Here is an 18031-nt window from a genome sequence, read left to right as displayed (position 1 = left end):
CACACACTCACACACACAAACACTCAAACAGAGATTTTAGTAAATAATTACCATCAAAAATAAGTCATTTAACATTGCACAAAATGTTCTTTTTTTGTACAGTTTGACCCGTGAAAAATCCCAGATATTACTCACAAAATAAAATCTTTCTCACAGTATTTTCACCCCCCAACTCCCTTCTGTAGTGTGAGCCATCTACCAACACTCTTTAAATCCAGAAAACAATTCACCAACTGTTTATATATTACACAACACCCTCTTCCAGGTGCTAAGTATTCATCAGTCGAATGGGCAGTAAATGGGTCCTACGGTATTTACAACTTCAGTCTGTTTAGTCTCTCGAGGAAATGTTGTGATGGATTCGGGAGGTAAAACCATTTCCACATTTCCAAAGTTTAAGGATCTCACAATCTGTCCTGCAGCGTCCACATCAGATCAGCCAATCCCAGAGTTCAAGAGAGATGTCTCTAGCTCCCCTCCCACAGCCGGGGCGGCTCAGTATGGGGTGAAGCGGTTGTATCCTCCTCTGTACAAACTGGCCTGTTGACAGAAGCAGTATGCCAGGTGTGACCAGGGGGTCGTTCTTAACACGGTGTAACATGAGAGCTTTTAACAGAGGCTGGCTGTGTATGTTCTGACTCACCATTGTACCAACGCCATATGTTGTTGTTGGTCCAACTGAGTGGTGATAAGGGTCTGCAGCTGTGGCGTAAACCCGTCCGTATCTGGTCAAAAACATGAGAAACAGATGTGAATGTTGTTGTCTGCAGTAGCCAGGATTTTTAGACAGGCTGAGGTCATGAGTCTAGTGTGACCTCAACCTCCTCATTGACCTTCTTTATTTATTAATTTAGCTGCTCAATTATATATTTTTATAAGTTCTCCTCCCACAGTGGCCTTCTCCACACTCTTTGATTATATTATGTTTTAAATGCCTAAAAGAAGTCAAAGTAGAAGAAATTAAAGTAAAAAGCTGTAGTATTTATTTATTTATATATTCAGATGTGTTTTTCACTCATCTGATAACTTTTTACTGCCGAAAATCCATAAAGTATTTTATATATTGTTGTTTGGGGAACAGACAACAAACGGTACATTTCAACTGTAGCCTACAAAATGGCAGTTGTGTACCAATTTGTTAAAGTTTCTTTTACACAATAAAATGTGTATTTAAAGCATAAAATCAATCTCTTACAGACAGAATTTGAAAGGCTCAAAATAACTTGAGATGTTTCTGTTTGCAAGTGAAATTATCACAAAAACCACATAGTAAAAATGTGAAAGAGCATGTTGAGGCAGATACTGATACTTCTCACGCAGTTGAAAACTAAACTAGGCTCTCTAGTGTATAAAGACAATAAACACCGCCATAAATCCTGATACACAGAAAAGACTCCTCATCCTCTGACTGTCACACCAGAAATAAACACTGGTTTGAGGTGTGTGGTGCTGATGTGCCTACCCATCACTGTAGGTTGCTGTGGCAGCAGATGCTGATTGAGCCACTCTGTAAGCTGTAGGATAGCCACCCTGCACAGGAAAAATAAAATAACATGAGTACGGCTACAGCACTTAATGACTTTAAAATGACTTTAATGAGCAAATGTGTGCAGCCACTTACATAAACTTCTGCTCCATACAGTCCATCCTGATAAACCACCCTGATAAAAGTGAAGAAAAATATTGAAAGGTTTAGCAGTGATTGAATATTACAGAACAGGTTCTTGTACTTGGTCACAGTGTCTTACCCGGGGTAGGCAGGCACAGCAGCAGGTGTGGTTGCAGCAGAGCGAATCGTGTTGTAGACGGCCCTGCCTCGACCACGCAGCGCAGAGCCCCGGTAGGCCAGTGTGGGAGTTGCTACAGGGTACGGGAAACTAGCAACTAAAGAAACAGAGAGGAACAAATTGTAGAAAAAGGGGATTGCACAACGCTGGTGATCTAATAACAATCAGTGTCACAGAGAGGAACTTACCTGTGTAGAGTTCAGGTGCGTACATCGCCCCCATGACAGGGTTGATCTTCCATCCAGAAGCTACAGAGAAAAGAAATGAGAGTGAGTTTTTCTTCCACCAGATATAAACAGAAGCCTCCCAGAATCCAGTGCAATGTCTTACTTGAAATATCACCATTCACAAGAGGCGTCTGGGGCTTCTTGGTCACTACTCTTGCAGTGGCATTGTTAACCTGGGGAGACAAAAACAGCACATAAAGCATAATTATGTAGAATATTAAAGTGGAAACGTACAAATAGCAGGAAATTCTCTCTCACCTCGATCTTTCTCCCTTCCACGATCGTCCCATTCAGCTTTTCTCTTGCCCGGTCGGCCTCAGCTGCACTTTCGAAGGTGACAAACCCGAAGCCCTGCGAAGTTCACACGGCCATATTGTTTTTAATATTCTAGTTTTGTTCATTTAAAATCTTCTTCTAGTCTGATAATATTTCTGTGATGCTCACCTTGGACCCCCTCTCATTGAAGATAATTTCCACATCAAGGATCTTGCCAAATTGCTGAAAATGTGAGAATAAGTATTTAATGTGACTATAATAGATTTAACTTATACACAGAGGAGATGATTTAAAGGACCAGTGCGTAGGATTTAGCTGTTTAGTTGCTGATTGCAACTCCCTTGCCATTCTCCTGTGTGACTATGGTGGCTGTGAAATTTGCATGAAAACTGTGAAACTATACACTGGCTAACACTACAGCCTTGGTTTGTTCTTTCTGGGCTACTAAAGAAACATGGCAACCTCCCACTGTAGATAGAAAGGGCTCATTCTAAGGTAACGAAAACACAAAAGATTCTTATTTTCAGGTGATTAAACACTAATGAAAACATACCTATGAATATTTTATTCCCTTTCTGCCAACAGATCCTCCAAAATGTTACACACTGGACCTTTAGTTTAGTTTTCCAATATGGAAACAGTTATTTTTTAACAGTTTAAATTTGTGATAGTTAAATTCATACCCCAAACATCTGGCGGAGGTCTGGGTCTCTGAAGCGGAACGGGATGTTGGAGACGTGGAGGCGTTTCGGTTGGGCCTTACCTGACCCCTCCTCATCACTTCCACTTCCTGCTCCGCCCCCTGATGACACCGACACGCTCAGAGATTGGGGGTCAGAGGTCACAGGGGCCAAAGCATCCTCCTGACAGTGAGAAAGTATGAAAACAGGAGGAGGGGAGGAGGAGGAGGAGGAGAGGAAGCGAGCATGTGGATAGAAGAAGAATGGAGAAGAAGGAAGAGGACGTGAAAAAACAAACAAAAACAGAAAGATGGAAAACAAAAGATGGAAAAAGAAAGAGTATGAATGGGATGAGAGTGAGTGTGAGGAAAAAACGGGGAGAGGACATCAGTAGAAAAGCAAAGAAGGAAGAGGGGGGAAAAAACCATAAAAGTCAGTTCACAAACCAAATTCTGCAGCGTCTTTCAGAGAATTCTGTAAAACTTCAGTTGCGTAAGCATCACATGGCATTAGGCAAAGATCATTTTCATGAAGTCAAGTGATTCAAACCAAAGTTCAAAGAGCATTCAGCAACCAGTGATCCCTCTCAGGCAAATGTGAGGCATGAAAAGGGCTCCATTTTAGTGAGGCGTCTCTGAATACATGCCTGACGGAGTAAAAAGACTAACAATAAACAAATATGTCTGAAACTAAAACTATTTATGCTCACTCAAGCTGTGGCAAAGAGAGTTAAATAAAGTTCTGGCTCCCCTGCAAAACAAGAAAGACTGCAACTTAGTGCACGAGTATTATCATATTATCTAAGCAGTTGTAACAATCTGTAAAATACATATAAAACTATGGTAATATTAATCTAATTAAAATTGCCCCATGCAGAAAAATTCAAGGCCTAATGTGCCAAAACCAAAACATTCACTATCCCACAATGCACCACGATGCTAGTGTGTGCACGTGTATGTGCGTGTGTGTTGGTCAACCGGCATAAAAAAGAAAGAAATGTTAAATATATGTTTTTAAGACAAATGAAGTCCAAACAAGAAAATTAGAGAGTAAAAAGGTCTGCAAGGAAGTGAGAGCGGAGCGGATTGGAAAGAAAAAGAAACATTAAAAAGCAAAGAAGAAATTACAGGAAAAATACTGATATGTGAAAAAATGGCAGTCCTTTATGCAGAAGTGAAGATTTGAGTATTAGCATTCTAGTATCAAGAGGCAAATAGTGTAAAAAGGCCTCAGTGCAGCAGTGAGGAATAAAATTAAACCAAAGTAAACAAGGCAAAGAATGTGCGCAAAAAGCTTGAAAAGGAAAGAAGGGTGATGGAGGGGATAAGGGGGCAGAGATCAAAACTGAACGTTCCACAAGGGGTCAGTCTGGGGTCACGGTGCTGCTTTTCTGCCAAGGGTTAAAGGTCATTTGAAAAGGGGGCATAATTAATAAGTTGGGGATAGACAGAAAAAGGTACAGAGACACATTCACACAGGGGGAGCGTTTTACACACAGGCCACTGGATTACGCTACGCTGGCTTGCCATGGCTAACTACTGTAGACAGCATCACATCCACGCACGCACACACACACACACGCACACACACCACAGACAGGCTACAGTGGAGGGGAGTGGGAGACAGGGACAGAGGGTTGAGTTGGGTGGTGGTGTCATGTCACGATGCAGAAATGTGTTTCTGGACCTGAGCGATATTTCAGAGGGGGGAAAGGGGGGTCATCTGGTCAGCCTCCCCCTTTGACCCCCTCCCTCCATGGCGACGTCTCAACTTTCTCCGAAAATCAGCACGGACCCAAGTATGTCAGGGGCTCTAGTAATAAAATATATAGATGGGGCCACAAAACACCATTTATGAGAGTAAGAAGAGAGATGTGCTGCAGCACGACAGAGCAGACTAAACACAATCTCCATCCTAGTGGATGTTTTCATACCTGAAGGAGATTTGATTCTGCTCTGAAAAGAATACTAACTTATGTCGAAATGGAGCCCTAAAACCCTGATTATCTTATATTTCAACCTGTTTCCAAATGAAATCATATATTCAAAGAATCTAGTGTATGGAAAACACCAGAGTCTACACGTGCTGCATGTTAGTAAATCCTCACAATGACAACACTAATATGCTGATGATTAGCAAGTATAATGTTTGCCATGTTAGCATGCTAATATGCTAAATCTTGGTTTATCCTGTTAGCATGCTAACATTTGCTAATTAGCGCTAAACACAAAGTAGCCAGTGGCTGAGGTCGATGGGAATGTCTTCAGTTTTGCAGGTATTTGGTCATAAAAGTGTAAAACGAACTGAAATTATGACCTGATGATGGCGCTAGAGGTCAGAGGATTACCAAAGTCATTAGGATTTATCCTCTAGGGCAGTGGTGGCAAACTGGGGTTCGGGGACCAACAGAGGTCCTTGAATGGGTTGTTGGGGATCTCCAGCAAAAGTACTTATATAATAACTTATATCACATTTTTTGGACGCTGGAACAGCAACAGAAGAAATGGGGTTGGTTGTTTTTATTGATTGGTATTTACTGATTGACTACAAATACTTTATAATCTTGAAACCTAAAAATAAAACAAATATTCAGAGGGAATTTGTTGAGAGAAAATCCTCTCAAACTAGGGGGTCCATGGTCTAATCTATATCTATTGTGGGGGTCTATGACATGAATGATTTTGGGAACCCCTGCTCTTGGGCCCTTGAATATGTGTAGAAAATTGAATGGTAATCCATCCAATAGTTTTATTATATTTCAATCAAAACAAAAATGTGAACCTCTCCTGGCGACACGAAATGTCTCTGCAAATTGTTAAGATATTTCTGTCTGGACCAATTTGATTTTATAAAATACTTGGAAGTGAGTTTTTTTTTATTGGAACCAGGTTGAAAAGATTTTAGTCCACAGATGTTTTCACTTACTTAAGAAACAAAGACTTTAAGGACACAATTGCAGACAAAATGGCACCATATGAATATGAAACAAAATGAACATACAACTCATTACTAATCTACTGCAACTATATTTCAATTCACTTTTCCACTTAAGCAAAAAGGAAACATTAAACCATATTGTACCTTATAGTTTTGATTTCTGGATTGGATGCACAAGCCAAAAACATGACATACAAAGTGTTACACATTTAACTGTAAACTGTCAATATCAACACAGATTTCACAGCTCTTGAAAGATGATCTGTTTTATTGCCTTCTAAATAAGACACAGGGGAGAAGGAAACGTGGGGATTTATTTTCAACAACAAATCCCCACTCAGCTGCCCCCACCCCCCCCATCCTCACTTTGCTGTACTGAGTGTGAGCGGCATTCCCGTACATGGACACAACAGTAGAAGTGGATCTCTAAATATAGAGGGAAACTCTATCTTGCCATGTTCCTCTGATAGGACCTATGGATGTACCTGAAGCAGCAGGGCTTCTTCTCACATTAACTTACTGAAGATCATATTTTATTGGGGAATGAATTTTTTGTCAGGATGCAAATTCCTTTCTCAAACTGTTCTTACCGTGTTACTGGATGCAAGAGCCTCCGCCCCTTCGAGCTGAGGGCCCTGATAGATTCTGAGTTGGGGATGTTCGGAGTACTCTGAACTGGCATGTGCAGAGCTAAAATCAAGAGGTGGGAGTCTGCCCGCAGGCGCTGGCGGACCCTGACCTGGCGGGGGGTAGGAGGGAGGAGGGGCGTAGACCTGAGACAGGGCGGGGTCGCCGCTGCCGGGGCCGCCCTCCTGTGTGGGGCCTCCCTGAGGAAGAGAGAGAGGAGAGAGAGAGGAGAGAGAGAGGAAAGAGAGAGTGGGAGAATTTATTCACTAAATGACCAGACTAGGTATCAGATGTCAGAAGTGTAAACAAACTAACCACCATGTTGTTACTGCTAGAGCTCTTCTGCTGTCACAATAATAAATTGTTTTAATTAATAGTTTATGATGCGTAAACAAACATCAGATAACACACATGATGTTGAAAAGTGCCTCTGCTCTAAATGTCCACAGGCTTGTTTAAGCTCAAATGTTTTTAACTTTAGTTCAAAAACTGAAATTAAAAAGATCTCTAACTGCCAGTAGTGGAAGTACTTTTACTCAAACACTTCACCTAAGTACAATTTTGACGTATTTTACTAGATTATTTCCATTTCCTGCTACTTTATACTTCAGAGGGACATGTAACACTTTTACTCCACTGCATTTATTTGATCTGAACTGATTAATAACACAACATAGAATTACTAAATAAACCATGATGTATCATTGTAGGTTAAGATAAGAGCATAGCAAATAAAACTCGCTCCACCTTTACCAGCTGCAGCATTTCAAGTGATGAACACATTCATGCATAAATAGTTATAATCCAGTCATATAATATAAATTATTCTAAAACTTGACAATTGACAATTTTTACTTTTTGCACTTTATATATAAAGTACATTCTGATGCCCTTCTAATACTTTTATACTTTTACTGAATAAGTAAACTTTTGAATGGAGGAATTTTACTTATTTCGGCACTGTTAATGCTACTTTTAGTGAAGTGAAAGATAGGACTATCTCTATCACTACTGCTCACAGCTAGAACTGAAACAATTGCCAAATAATGTTACATTCATTGTAAAATTGACTTTTTTTAGACAGTCGGACAAAAGAACCAGAGACATTTTGATGGACATTTTAAACTATTTCCTGACATTTTACAGAATAAATAATTAGCTAAGTTGAAAAAATAATAGACCATTTAATGATGAACATAAGTTAGTTGCAGCCATACTTAAAGCTATAAGAGGGGTTGAAGTATGCGTGTCTCAAACCATGACTTAGACAAACACTCTACAGCCTCATCTCAGTCAAATAACACTGAAAATACAAACAAATGTTAAATTCTTCAAGTAAATTAGATAATTTAACTGACAAATGTACATCTTAGCACACATGAAAACAGATCTAAACTGCACAGAAACAGAGAACAACCACACAGCCTTGATACAAGTGAATTACCCGACTAGGAGCCGAAAGCATTGTCTTACCCCTTCACTGCATTCCTCGACCTCTGATGCATTGTTCAACAACTGCAGCATGTTTTAATGCCAGCTGACCACCCGCCTACTGCACCATAAGTTCCACTCATCCACCAATCACATCCAATGATTGCCAGAGCAAAAGGCACCAGGGGGCCACACCAGCTGTGTGGTCATCTGTAACTGTCAATCCCCTCAACCCCCCCCCCCCGCCCCCCCACTGCACACTGCCTTCACTTTACACACTTATGAACACACCACACATACAAGTCTTTAGACTGCAGAGCTCGTCCCCCCCCCCCCCCCCAAGCCCAAGATGAAGTGAATATAAATGCTCCTTCAGTTCGGAGACAGTATATCATGCTAAAGGTCGACTCTAAGAATATCACTTTGGAGGCCACAAGGTTTCATTACTTTTACTTAAAAAAAAAAAAAATGTTTAAACAATATATCCCAATGTTCCCCTCATGCTATGTGGAGTATGTTTGGTTGCCTTTCAAGTAACTCAGGGCTTTACCCTTTAAAATGATTTTATCTTTATTTCTGCTTTGTGTTATGCCCTGTGTAACATCTGTGGGATAACCAGTGCTGTAAAATATTTAACGTCTGCTGCAAAAACAGTACTTCCATTATGTTCCAAGTAAGCAAGCCCTATGTTCCAAGTAATATTTGTGACTTGGTGCTCAAATAATTAAGAGTTATAAACGGTGCTTTGGTGGCCTTAAAGGAGAAGAAAAACACAGATAATCACATAAAGTACATTTACTCTCAAACATACTTTCAAATAACTAGTAGCCTACTTTATTGTTTAGTGTATCTTTCTAATCCTTTCAGGTTAAGATTTTACATAAACAATGAAATAACCCAATAAAATACTTTTTTTTTTCAATGTTCCAATCCAATATGAAGATAGAAAAGATGTGAGAAAAGTTTGTTATGCAGTAAAACAAAATCTTTAAAATCCAATCCTGGAAAATCCCCACATTTCTTCATAATCGATATGACGCATTGAGACTAAATTCCCCTCCAGCGAACATAACATTGTAATGAAGTACTTTTGAAAACATTTAACTACTTTAGGAGCACATTTTTGAATGTAGAATTTTACTGTTAAAGGAACAGTTTAACATTTTGGAGCTTATTTACCCAAAGATTGATACCACTCTCATGTTTTTACAGTATTTATCTTTATGCTAAGCTAAACTAACTGGCTGCTGGCTGTATATGGTATTGATCCTTTCATCTCATATTTCCCCAAAAAGTCAAACTATTCCTTCACTCAAGCATGTTTTTTTATTTGCTATATTAATAGTTCTACATAATCAAAGGATTATAGAAGTTATTCAGTCTCTGTATCCTGACTGATGTTAAACTTATATCTACGTGTTGCCTTACATCCAAAATGCCACAAGTTTGTCAGCCAGCTTTAGGATTTAGAAGGATTTCTCATAATTAAAAACTCACTCCACTATCATTTCATAACCTCTCATGTATCTCTCAATCAGCTGTTGCTCACAAGAGGTGTGAACAATTAGAGATATGTAGATGCAGTACAATAAAGAAGGAACTGGAAGAAGCATAGTTGAAGGAACATTCATTACGGGTCTCTCCAGCTGGCTACATTTACATAACTACATCAGACCTTTCTTGTGTTATTCTTTTGTGAATATCAGCAGGTTAGACTGAACAGATTACAGAACGTTTTCATTCCTCAGTCTGTCAGTTTGTTACAGGGATCTGACGTAAAGCACCCAGCCTGTGTGTGTTAAGACCTGTGTACTTCAAGCACTGAACGTGGAGGAAAGCAATGATTACACTGCAGCTATGTTTGTAATATTTCACCATAGTAGCCTACGTATGTTTTGCTTTCTAATTTGTTTTGTAATGTATGTTCTGTACAGTATGTAAACAAAACCAAGAGCCTGCAGCCTTGCCGGCGGCTCTGTGAGGATACTTATAGGCACAGCTTTGCTTTGAGCTAAATGCTAACATCAGCATGCTAATATTCTCACAATGGCAATTTCTTAAGCAGGCATAATGTTTTCAGTGTTAACAATCTTTGTGTAGCTAACATTTGGTCATTAACCAGTAGTAATTAAATTTAAATGTTGGTGATAATGCTAGATGATGGGTCAGAGAGGATAACCTTAGTTATTACAATTCATCCAGAGGGGGACATGAATGTGAACCTCGTGGTGTGTTAGAAGGGTTTCATCCTTCTAACACACATTACACACACACAACATCACAAACACTTGAGCCATGACACTAGTGAGGCTTGTGAAGACATACTAGAAATGTAAATTAATTTCAATTGAAACATTACTAAGAAGAGCCTACTCCTACTATCACGCTTGTTGTTGTCATTCTGTCTAATTGTGGAAAGTACGGCTGTAAGGATGTATTCTCCGTCACGCCTCAGCTGAGCCATTCATGGCAGCGCTAGCTACAGTTTCATGCTGGAACATGTCTCCAAACACTAACTTGTGCCTATATTGTCTCCCATTTATCTCGAGACACCACCCATGTGTGACAGACAGATGAGTAAAGATAACACAATCTGATATCACCACCATTTCCCCTCTCTTGTTGTTATATTCCCACAGATTGCAACTACCAGCCTGATTCGGTATCACAGTGTCAGCAGGCGGACAGACTCTGTGTCCCCTCTCTCCTCCTTGCAGGCTTTTTTTGATTTCCATTTGTTCCCTCTTTCTCTCGTCTCCCTCCTCAGCTGTCAGTGCGTGGTCAGAGGTCAACGGCTCTGAGCCAGGTGCCTGCTGGGACAGCTGCCACAGGATTTACACACACACACGACTCTAACTGCAGATGTGGCCTTTTAGTGCTGGCCAAGTTGCAAATGTTGCCTAACACGTAGCTTCTTAAATGAAACCAAATATTCCTCTTTCCATCCATTCATCCATTAACTCTCTACATCCTGCTTTCTTCTATTTAGGTTCCTTTGATAGCATTTTAAAAGATACTTCCGTCTTTTATTAGGTTGTTAGTAATAAAGAGAAACAGTTAAGACGAGAGAAACAGAAGGGAAAAAACTGACACGTGACAAAGGTCCCTGACAGGATTTCAAACAGATGCTGCACTTCAATCAAACAGAAATGTCTGTGGAAAACCGCCCAAGGAAGACTCCTTCCTTAAAGATATAATGTTTTAAAGTAATAAAAAGTTCGGCATGTGCCAATATGTTTCGGAAAATATCTCAGTCTTAAAACTCAGGCCTGAAACTCTGTTTTGGTTCCAGTCACCTCCAAATCAAGGTCATTATATAATATATTATATTATATAACTAAAAACTAAAACTAACTGTGAAAAAACATTTTAGTTAACTGAAATAAAAACAGACTTTTGACTTCTGAAACAGTATTAAAAAACAAACTAAAATAAAATACAAATGTACAGGAAATGCCTTTAGTTTTAGTCAATTTGGTCAAATACACAAACAACAAGAGGAGTCTTTGTGTTTGTTGAGACTGTGATTCAATGTGTTTGTATTGTAATACCTATTTTTAAACAATATTAACACAGGAATTAATATAAACTAAACTGAAACGAGCAAACCCACTCTGGAAACTAACTGAAACTAAACTGAATTTAAAATAAAAATAATGAAAATACAAAACTATAAAAACTCTATGACAAATAACACCTCTCTCTACACCTGATTTACATATGCCCTACGCTCTACATATTGTTAAATAATAAATAGATATGAACATTATGTTCAAACAGCTAAGCAATCAATATTAATGCACAACAGGCAGGTTTTACACCTATTTTAAGTACAGCTGACTGCAGACAACAAGATAGGTGACAGAATCTCCTCCTGTGATTATCTGCTCAGGAGAGAAGGGCTAAAAATACAGTTGGTGTGAAGCACACAGACAAGGTAGAGAAATACCAGATGCATTGTGGCATTTATGGTATGTCAGGGACACTTAGACGCACGCACGCACACACACACACACTTATACAACTTGCTGGCACCACTGAGACCACTAGACTAAAGATAACCCCTAATGTGTCCTTACTATTAAATAAATAAGACCTTTCATAATCAGCGTACTTTGCCCAGATACAATCAGGCCTCACTGATTGCTGCTGTGCATGAGATATTCAGCCACTACTAAGTAATATATCACCTACAGGAATCAATAACTTAACTTACTTTAAACTAAATTATATGTAAGATGTGACTCATTAGTTCAAGGAAATAAATGTCCTTTGGTTTCTTCTGGTGAGTAAAATGTTTCTCTCCTCACTGGGATATGTTGTCCTGGTTTATTAGCTATTAGCTGTTACAATAAACACTCATTTAGAGCTGAAAGGGTTAGTTGATCAACAGAAATAAACAGAAATTGATCATCAAGTAATTGTTTCTAAAACTTAATTGGTTTCAGCTTCTTAAATGTGAGTATTTGCTCATTTCGTAAATTAAAAAGATTAAACATTTCAACGTGACAACCTGCTGATCAACATTTTTGACAATTTGCTGATAAATTCTAAAAAATAATCAGTAGATTAATCTGTAATGAAAATAATTGTTAGTTGCAGCCCTAAACTAATTCAACTGTGCATTTTGTTTTAATGTGTATCCATATAATAACACATCCAGTCTTATTTTCTACCCCTGAATCCTGGGTCACCTCAAATAATCACTGTAAAGCTCCCAGATGCCTGACAGACTGGATATTTGATGATACCTTCTTGTGAAGACAAACCTTTATGTGCAGTAGGAGATGAGAGACTTTGAGGGTTTACAGAGCAAGTTAAGGAGAAATTACCTGAACTATGCTGGGGTAGCATGTGGTTGTCTGTGGGTAGACAGGGAGTCCATAAGGCTGGAGAATCACAGTGGGTGAGGAGAGCATAGCCCAAAAACTACGCACAAGGAGACAGGGAACGGTGGAAGATGGGAGGAAAAGGAGAGCAGGGGAAAAGAAAGGATTGATATGCACACAAGAGAGCTGGCAATCAGGCTGGAAAAAAAGAGGAAAAAAATCCCAACAAGAGAAAACAGGAGATCCAAGAGGGCGAGGGGAAAGAAAGTTAAGACTCTTATTTAACCTCGCAGATTAGTCAAAGGAGAAAACACAAAGAAAGTCCACAAAATAACCGACGTCCTGTCCGGAAAAGACAGGATATAGAGCACTGAAAGAGAAAGCAAGTGAGCTTCTGTGTGTCCATCAGTTGATCATGCAGCCTGACAGACAGAAACACATGCTCAGGGTCCCATTTCAGAGTTATATAAATAGTCACCCATGTCCTTCTCTCTAAGTTTACCACCTTACCACCCTCAGTCTTACACACTTTGTCATGCAAGATGTCTCACTATGTGTCACACACTTGTACAATAACAGATTACCCATCAGGAGGTCAGTGAGAAAACCCTGAATCCAAAAGCAGGTCATTTGACTCTTTGTGTACCCCAAAAGTTGTATGTCCCACGGTTTAGACTAACAGCTGAAAGTCTGTCATTATCTTCAGGTATTTGACAACATGAATCATATTTATGATACACACACATCTGCATGTCAGTAGATAGACTTTATTGATCCCACATTGGGGAAATTCACTAGCTACAGCAGCTCCAGATACAACACAACAGGTAAGAAAAGTAGATCTTACACATTAAATAAAAATAGAATAGAAAAAAAACACAAGATATAATAAAATAAGAGTTGTATGTACAATAGATACAGCTTTTAAAAACTGTACATTTTACCTTGTGTATATAGATATATTTATTATTTATAAATATATATGTTCTTAATATATTATATGTTGTATGTATATATGTTGTATGTTTAACTGGAGTTGTAACGAAAGTAATTTTTACCCTGGATTCATTAAAGTATTCTGATTCTGATTCATGATTTTTTATACAGATGTGATTGTTTTGGCAGATTATGCACAGGCTAATACACGCAGCACGCGATAATAGGCATAAGATGATAAAATAAAGAACAAATATTTAACGTTACATATAACAGACGAAGCACATCAGCCGACAAATTAATAATTCTATTATGATTGGTTGTATATCTAAATATGTATGTGAACTGCCCAGTACTAAAAGTGCAAGTATTGTATTAAATAGTGTAAAACAAGTGACTGTGATAAGTGTTGACCGATGTTACAGAGACAAACAGTGCTACATTAAGTATAAAAGAACAGACACAAACACACAAACAGTGTATTTGAAGCGACCTCGGCTGGTTTGCACCTGTTGTTTTCTGTGTGACCAACAGAGTGCGGCAAGACCAACATTCCAACTTCCGTTCGGGGCGCAGAGGTGCATGATGGGATATGTAGTTCGTGCGTCGGCCCTATAAGTAAACGGCGACTTCCTTTAACGTCCTCTTTACCGCGCGAGCCTGAGCGAGACAGGTACGGACTGCCGCCCTTACGCCACTTTACAACACAAACACCGCTTTAACACCGCTTTAACACCCAGGAGTCGTGTTGTACGAGCCAACGCGTCTTTTAATCAGCCGACGGATGATATTTTGTAGTAGGTTGTTGATGGGAAAAGCTAATTCGGCTAAGCTAACGTTAGTTTGTCACAGTGAACAACGTGGTGCAGCTGCGGCCTAGTCGTGAGGCAGAGACACGGCCGGTTTCTAACTTTTACATCATTTATTACAGCTGCAAACCTATTTAATAACACTTATTTAATTAAACTGTAGCGGTTTTAGTAATTGGGAGGTTCAGCAGCGACTCAAATGTCAATGCCACATTGAATTAGGATCCATATTCCTGTGACAAGTTACATTTAAACTACTGTTCACATGATATTGAGGTATGTGTCAGTATGGTTTAGTCTACTATATTATACTTGTATAATTAAGTTAATTCAATCTGAATAGAGAATATCAGCTTATGGTAGTCTGTAGTTGTAACTGCTGCTGTGAATATTAGACTTACAGACTATTTGTCATTTGGATTTGCATCAAAATAAAATTACGTTACAATGGGAGAGAAAAAAAGATGTTGATATAAAACTTTTATATATAAAAAAAAACCCCGTAGATAAAATATTGCACAATTTTAGTTGCCTATGTAAAAGAAGAATATTTTTTTATACCGTATACCTTGTCAGTAATATTATTTTATCCATCTGTTGTGAAATTTTTAACTTTTACTGTCTAACTTAATGTCTATAATGTCCTGATGTTGCAGGCACTTCTAAGCCGCCATGCCCGTTGCCAGAAGTTGGGTTTGTCGCAAGACATATGTCACCCCCCGCCGTCCTTTCGAGAAGTCCCGTCTCGACCAGGAGTTGAAACTCATTGGTATGTTGTGTTTTATTATACACCAGTGGGCAGAATGTGTTACCGTAGGCCGCACTGAAGCGTGAACTTTGTTTACTCTCCCTTCTGTTTTAAAGGCGAGTATGGACTGAGGAACAAGCGTGAGGTGTGGAGGGTCAAGTTCACCCTGGCCAAGATTCGTAAAGCTGCCAGAGAGCTGCTGACTCTTGACGAGAAGGACCCCAAGCGTCTGTTTGAAGGTAGATTCAAATACATGCTTGATCAGTATATTGGCCGATGATTTAACTATCACTTGTCAGACTTCCCAATGGTGTCAAGAATTCCTCGTGAATGAGGCCTTTATTATAAAATTACGACACGCTCTGTACACGTGCCTGTATGGTTTTGTAAACGGCTGCTGTGTCGTCTTCCAGGTAATGCTTTGCTCAGGCGTCTGGTGAGGATCGGTGTGCTGGACGAGGGTAAGATGAAGCTCGATTACATCCTGGGTCTGAAGGTTGAAGACTTCTTGGAGAGGAGGCTGCAGACACAGGTCTTCAAGCTGGGACTTGCCAAGAGCATCCACCATGCCCGTGTCCTTATCCGTCAGAGGCACATTCGGTAAGCTCTAAGGCTCCTGTGGAACAACAGCAGATAATAAAGGGGGTCGCAGTCTTCTGAGAATCTCTCAATGCTTCCTCTTCCATCAGAGGACCGTCAACTTGTAATGCCGTCCGCTGAGATCAGTTAATCTTTTCAGCAAGGTCAATTCGGTATCAAAACCGTATACCTTGTCAGTAAACATTGCCCAGAGCCAATCCTGCCGCAGAGGGCTGCGACTGTGCCACTGAGGTGTGGTGGCTGTCAGGTAAGGTAGGGGGATTGCACCTCGGGCAATTACAGTATTCACTACACCTCGTGTTGTGATTGTACCAAATACTCAGGCTGATGATTTAAGCTTATGTTATGTCAGATTTTCTGTGGTGTCAAGAATTCCTCGTCAATGAAGCCTGCAGTAAACTGATGGCACTAGCCCATCTATATGTTTAAGATTTTATATAAAACGTGAAACAGACTTATTTTGAAGGATTTCTAAACTCCTCCCCTCTTTATCTCTTTCTTGGCAGTGTGCGCAAGCAGGTGGTGAACATCCCATCCTTTGTGGTTCGCCTGGACAGCCAGAAGCACATCGACTTCTCCCTGAGGTCTCCGTACGGTGGCGGACGCCCAGGCCGCGTCAAGAGAAAGAATGCCAAGAAGGGCCAGGGTGGAGCTGGAGGAGCCGACGACGAGGAGGAAGATTAAGAAGGATGACGTCCAGGGAGTGTGTTCTGATACTTCCTGTCAAAAAAATTTAAATAAATGTTTGGTCTGACCAGAGAACTGAGTTGTATTTGTTTTTTCTTTTAGACTTAGACAGACTTTGTCATTTGGGGTTTGCATCCAAAATGAAACTACGTTAACAATGACAATTAGCACAACAGGAATAGAGGAGAGGCAGTATGTAAGTTGGAAAAAATGGATATGCAGATATAAAACTTGTATAAAAAAAACAGAAGTTGTATTAATTCTGTCTCATAATAAGGACATATAAAAGGTGTAAATATAATTATAGCATAATAAAGGAAGTGATTCACTTCACAAATGGCATTAGCTTAGAAATCCTCGGTTTAGTAGTGTAACTCTTAAAAGTCAGAATGGTACAGTCCGCACCCCTACAGCTGGAATGGTTCCGCCTACGTCCAGCGGGTGACGTCATTTTACATGAACCAGGAAGGGCGCTCCTCCTGTGTCAGCGGTGTGAATGGGTCGGTGGTTGTACGAGCTTTTACCGGAGACCGGATCGTCGTTAACCCGTGGTGATTGAACACGTTATTAATGTGAGTACGAGGAAGCTTTTAAACCAGCGGTTGCTCATTTTAACGGCCGCTCTCTGGTGATAGCTGCTGTTTAGTTTGGACTCCCGATGCTAATGTTTGTTATGTGAACTTACATACCTGTAGTAGTCAATACATCCATACTGCGGGTTAACCTCTCAAAACCACTATCAGCTGCTGTTTTTATCATCTGTCACGACATTTAAAGACGGCCATAATCTGTCGGGCTATGTTGCTGCGAGCTTAAAGTGAAGTCACCTGGAAGAAGCTTTTTTGCAGGCATGGGAGTGATTGTGGACGCATGTTAGTGAGCTGTGAGCTGATGTTTCTGAGTGAATTAAACTGCTCATTTATACTGTTTACCTTGCACCTAATGAAAGGGCTCAAAGAAGCAGCTGTTTGCCCCAGCTTTCTCCTATGGCACTGTATTCAGGAGCAGCAAGTCCCCACATGCTGTTCCGTGTTATGTAATATTGGCGTGCGTTGTCCCCTTTTGCATTTCGTCTCTTCATCGAAGCTTTTATTCGACCAGCGTTCAAACTAATGTCACATTTTGCTGCAGCAGTGTTAAAAGCTGCTGTTGCATATAACTCACCGGAAATGTCCTCAGTTGAGAAGTGTATTGTGAAATACATCCTGAAGATTTTATCTTTATTGTGGCTGCTGAAGTTACCACTTATGGTGGCAAACCTCTCACAATTACAAATGCAAATAGAGAGAGAGAAATGGTAGATAAAAAAAAAAAGTCTATCTTTTAATAATAAGACTTATAAACAAGATGTGGCTGCAAAAATGTTGGCTGGAAAAACAGACAGTACTAATAATATTTCCTCAGACTTCAGTGGTGTAACTGTGTCCCAACCACTAATTTGTATGTAACTAAGTTTG

General features: G+C 39.8%; 3 protein-coding genes across 3 annotated transcripts in view; 2 read left to right on the top strand and 1 right to left on the bottom strand.

The window, feature by feature from the left end:
- Positions 1-5: 5 nt before the first annotated feature.
- Positions 6-13225, bottom strand: rbfox1l (RNA binding fox-1 homolog 1, like). The gene is made up of 12 exons (XM_035671597.1): positions 12798-13225; positions 6498-6734; positions 2974-3153; positions 2459-2512; positions 2273-2365; positions 2118-2187; positions 1976-2035; positions 1749-1884; positions 1622-1661; positions 1463-1530; positions 644-725; positions 6-540 (listed from the first exon to the last, which is right to left on the bottom strand). Exons 1-12 carry the CDS (start codon positions 12882-12884, stop codon positions 496-498), a joined length of 1152 nt encoding a protein of 383 aa, XP_035527490.1. The 5' UTR covers positions 12885-13225; the 3' UTR covers positions 6-495.
- A 1132-nt stretch (positions 13226-14357) lies between these two features.
- On the top strand, positions 14358-16649 carry rps9 (ribosomal protein S9). The gene is made up of 5 exons (XM_035671595.1): positions 14358-14403; positions 15196-15308; positions 15404-15526; positions 15701-15887; positions 16394-16649. The coding sequence occupies exons 2-5, from the start codon at positions 15212-15214 to the stop codon at positions 16569-16571; spliced, it is 585 nt and encodes a 194-aa protein (XP_035527488.1). The 5' UTR covers positions 14358-14403; positions 15196-15211; the 3' UTR covers positions 16572-16649.
- A 348-nt stretch (positions 16650-16997) lies between these two features.
- Positions 16998-18031, top strand: part of mboat7 (membrane bound O-acyltransferase domain containing 7) — an 8457-nt gene continuing 7423 nt past the window's right edge. The window contains exon 1 of the mRNA XM_035671593.1: positions 16998-17146. The gene's annotated coding sequence lies outside the window, so the exon portion shown is untranslated. The remainder of the gene's footprint in view (positions 17147-18031) is intronic.

This window comes from Morone saxatilis, unplaced genomic scaffold (assembly GCF_004916995.1).
Source record: "Morone saxatilis isolate NCDOM2014 unplaced genomic scaffold, NCSU_SB_2.0 Contig24, whole genome shotgun sequence".
Classification (NCBI taxonomy): domain Eukaryota; kingdom Metazoa; phylum Chordata; class Actinopteri; family Moronidae; genus Morone; species Morone saxatilis.
This window is presented reverse-complemented; position numbering and strand designations above follow the sequence as displayed.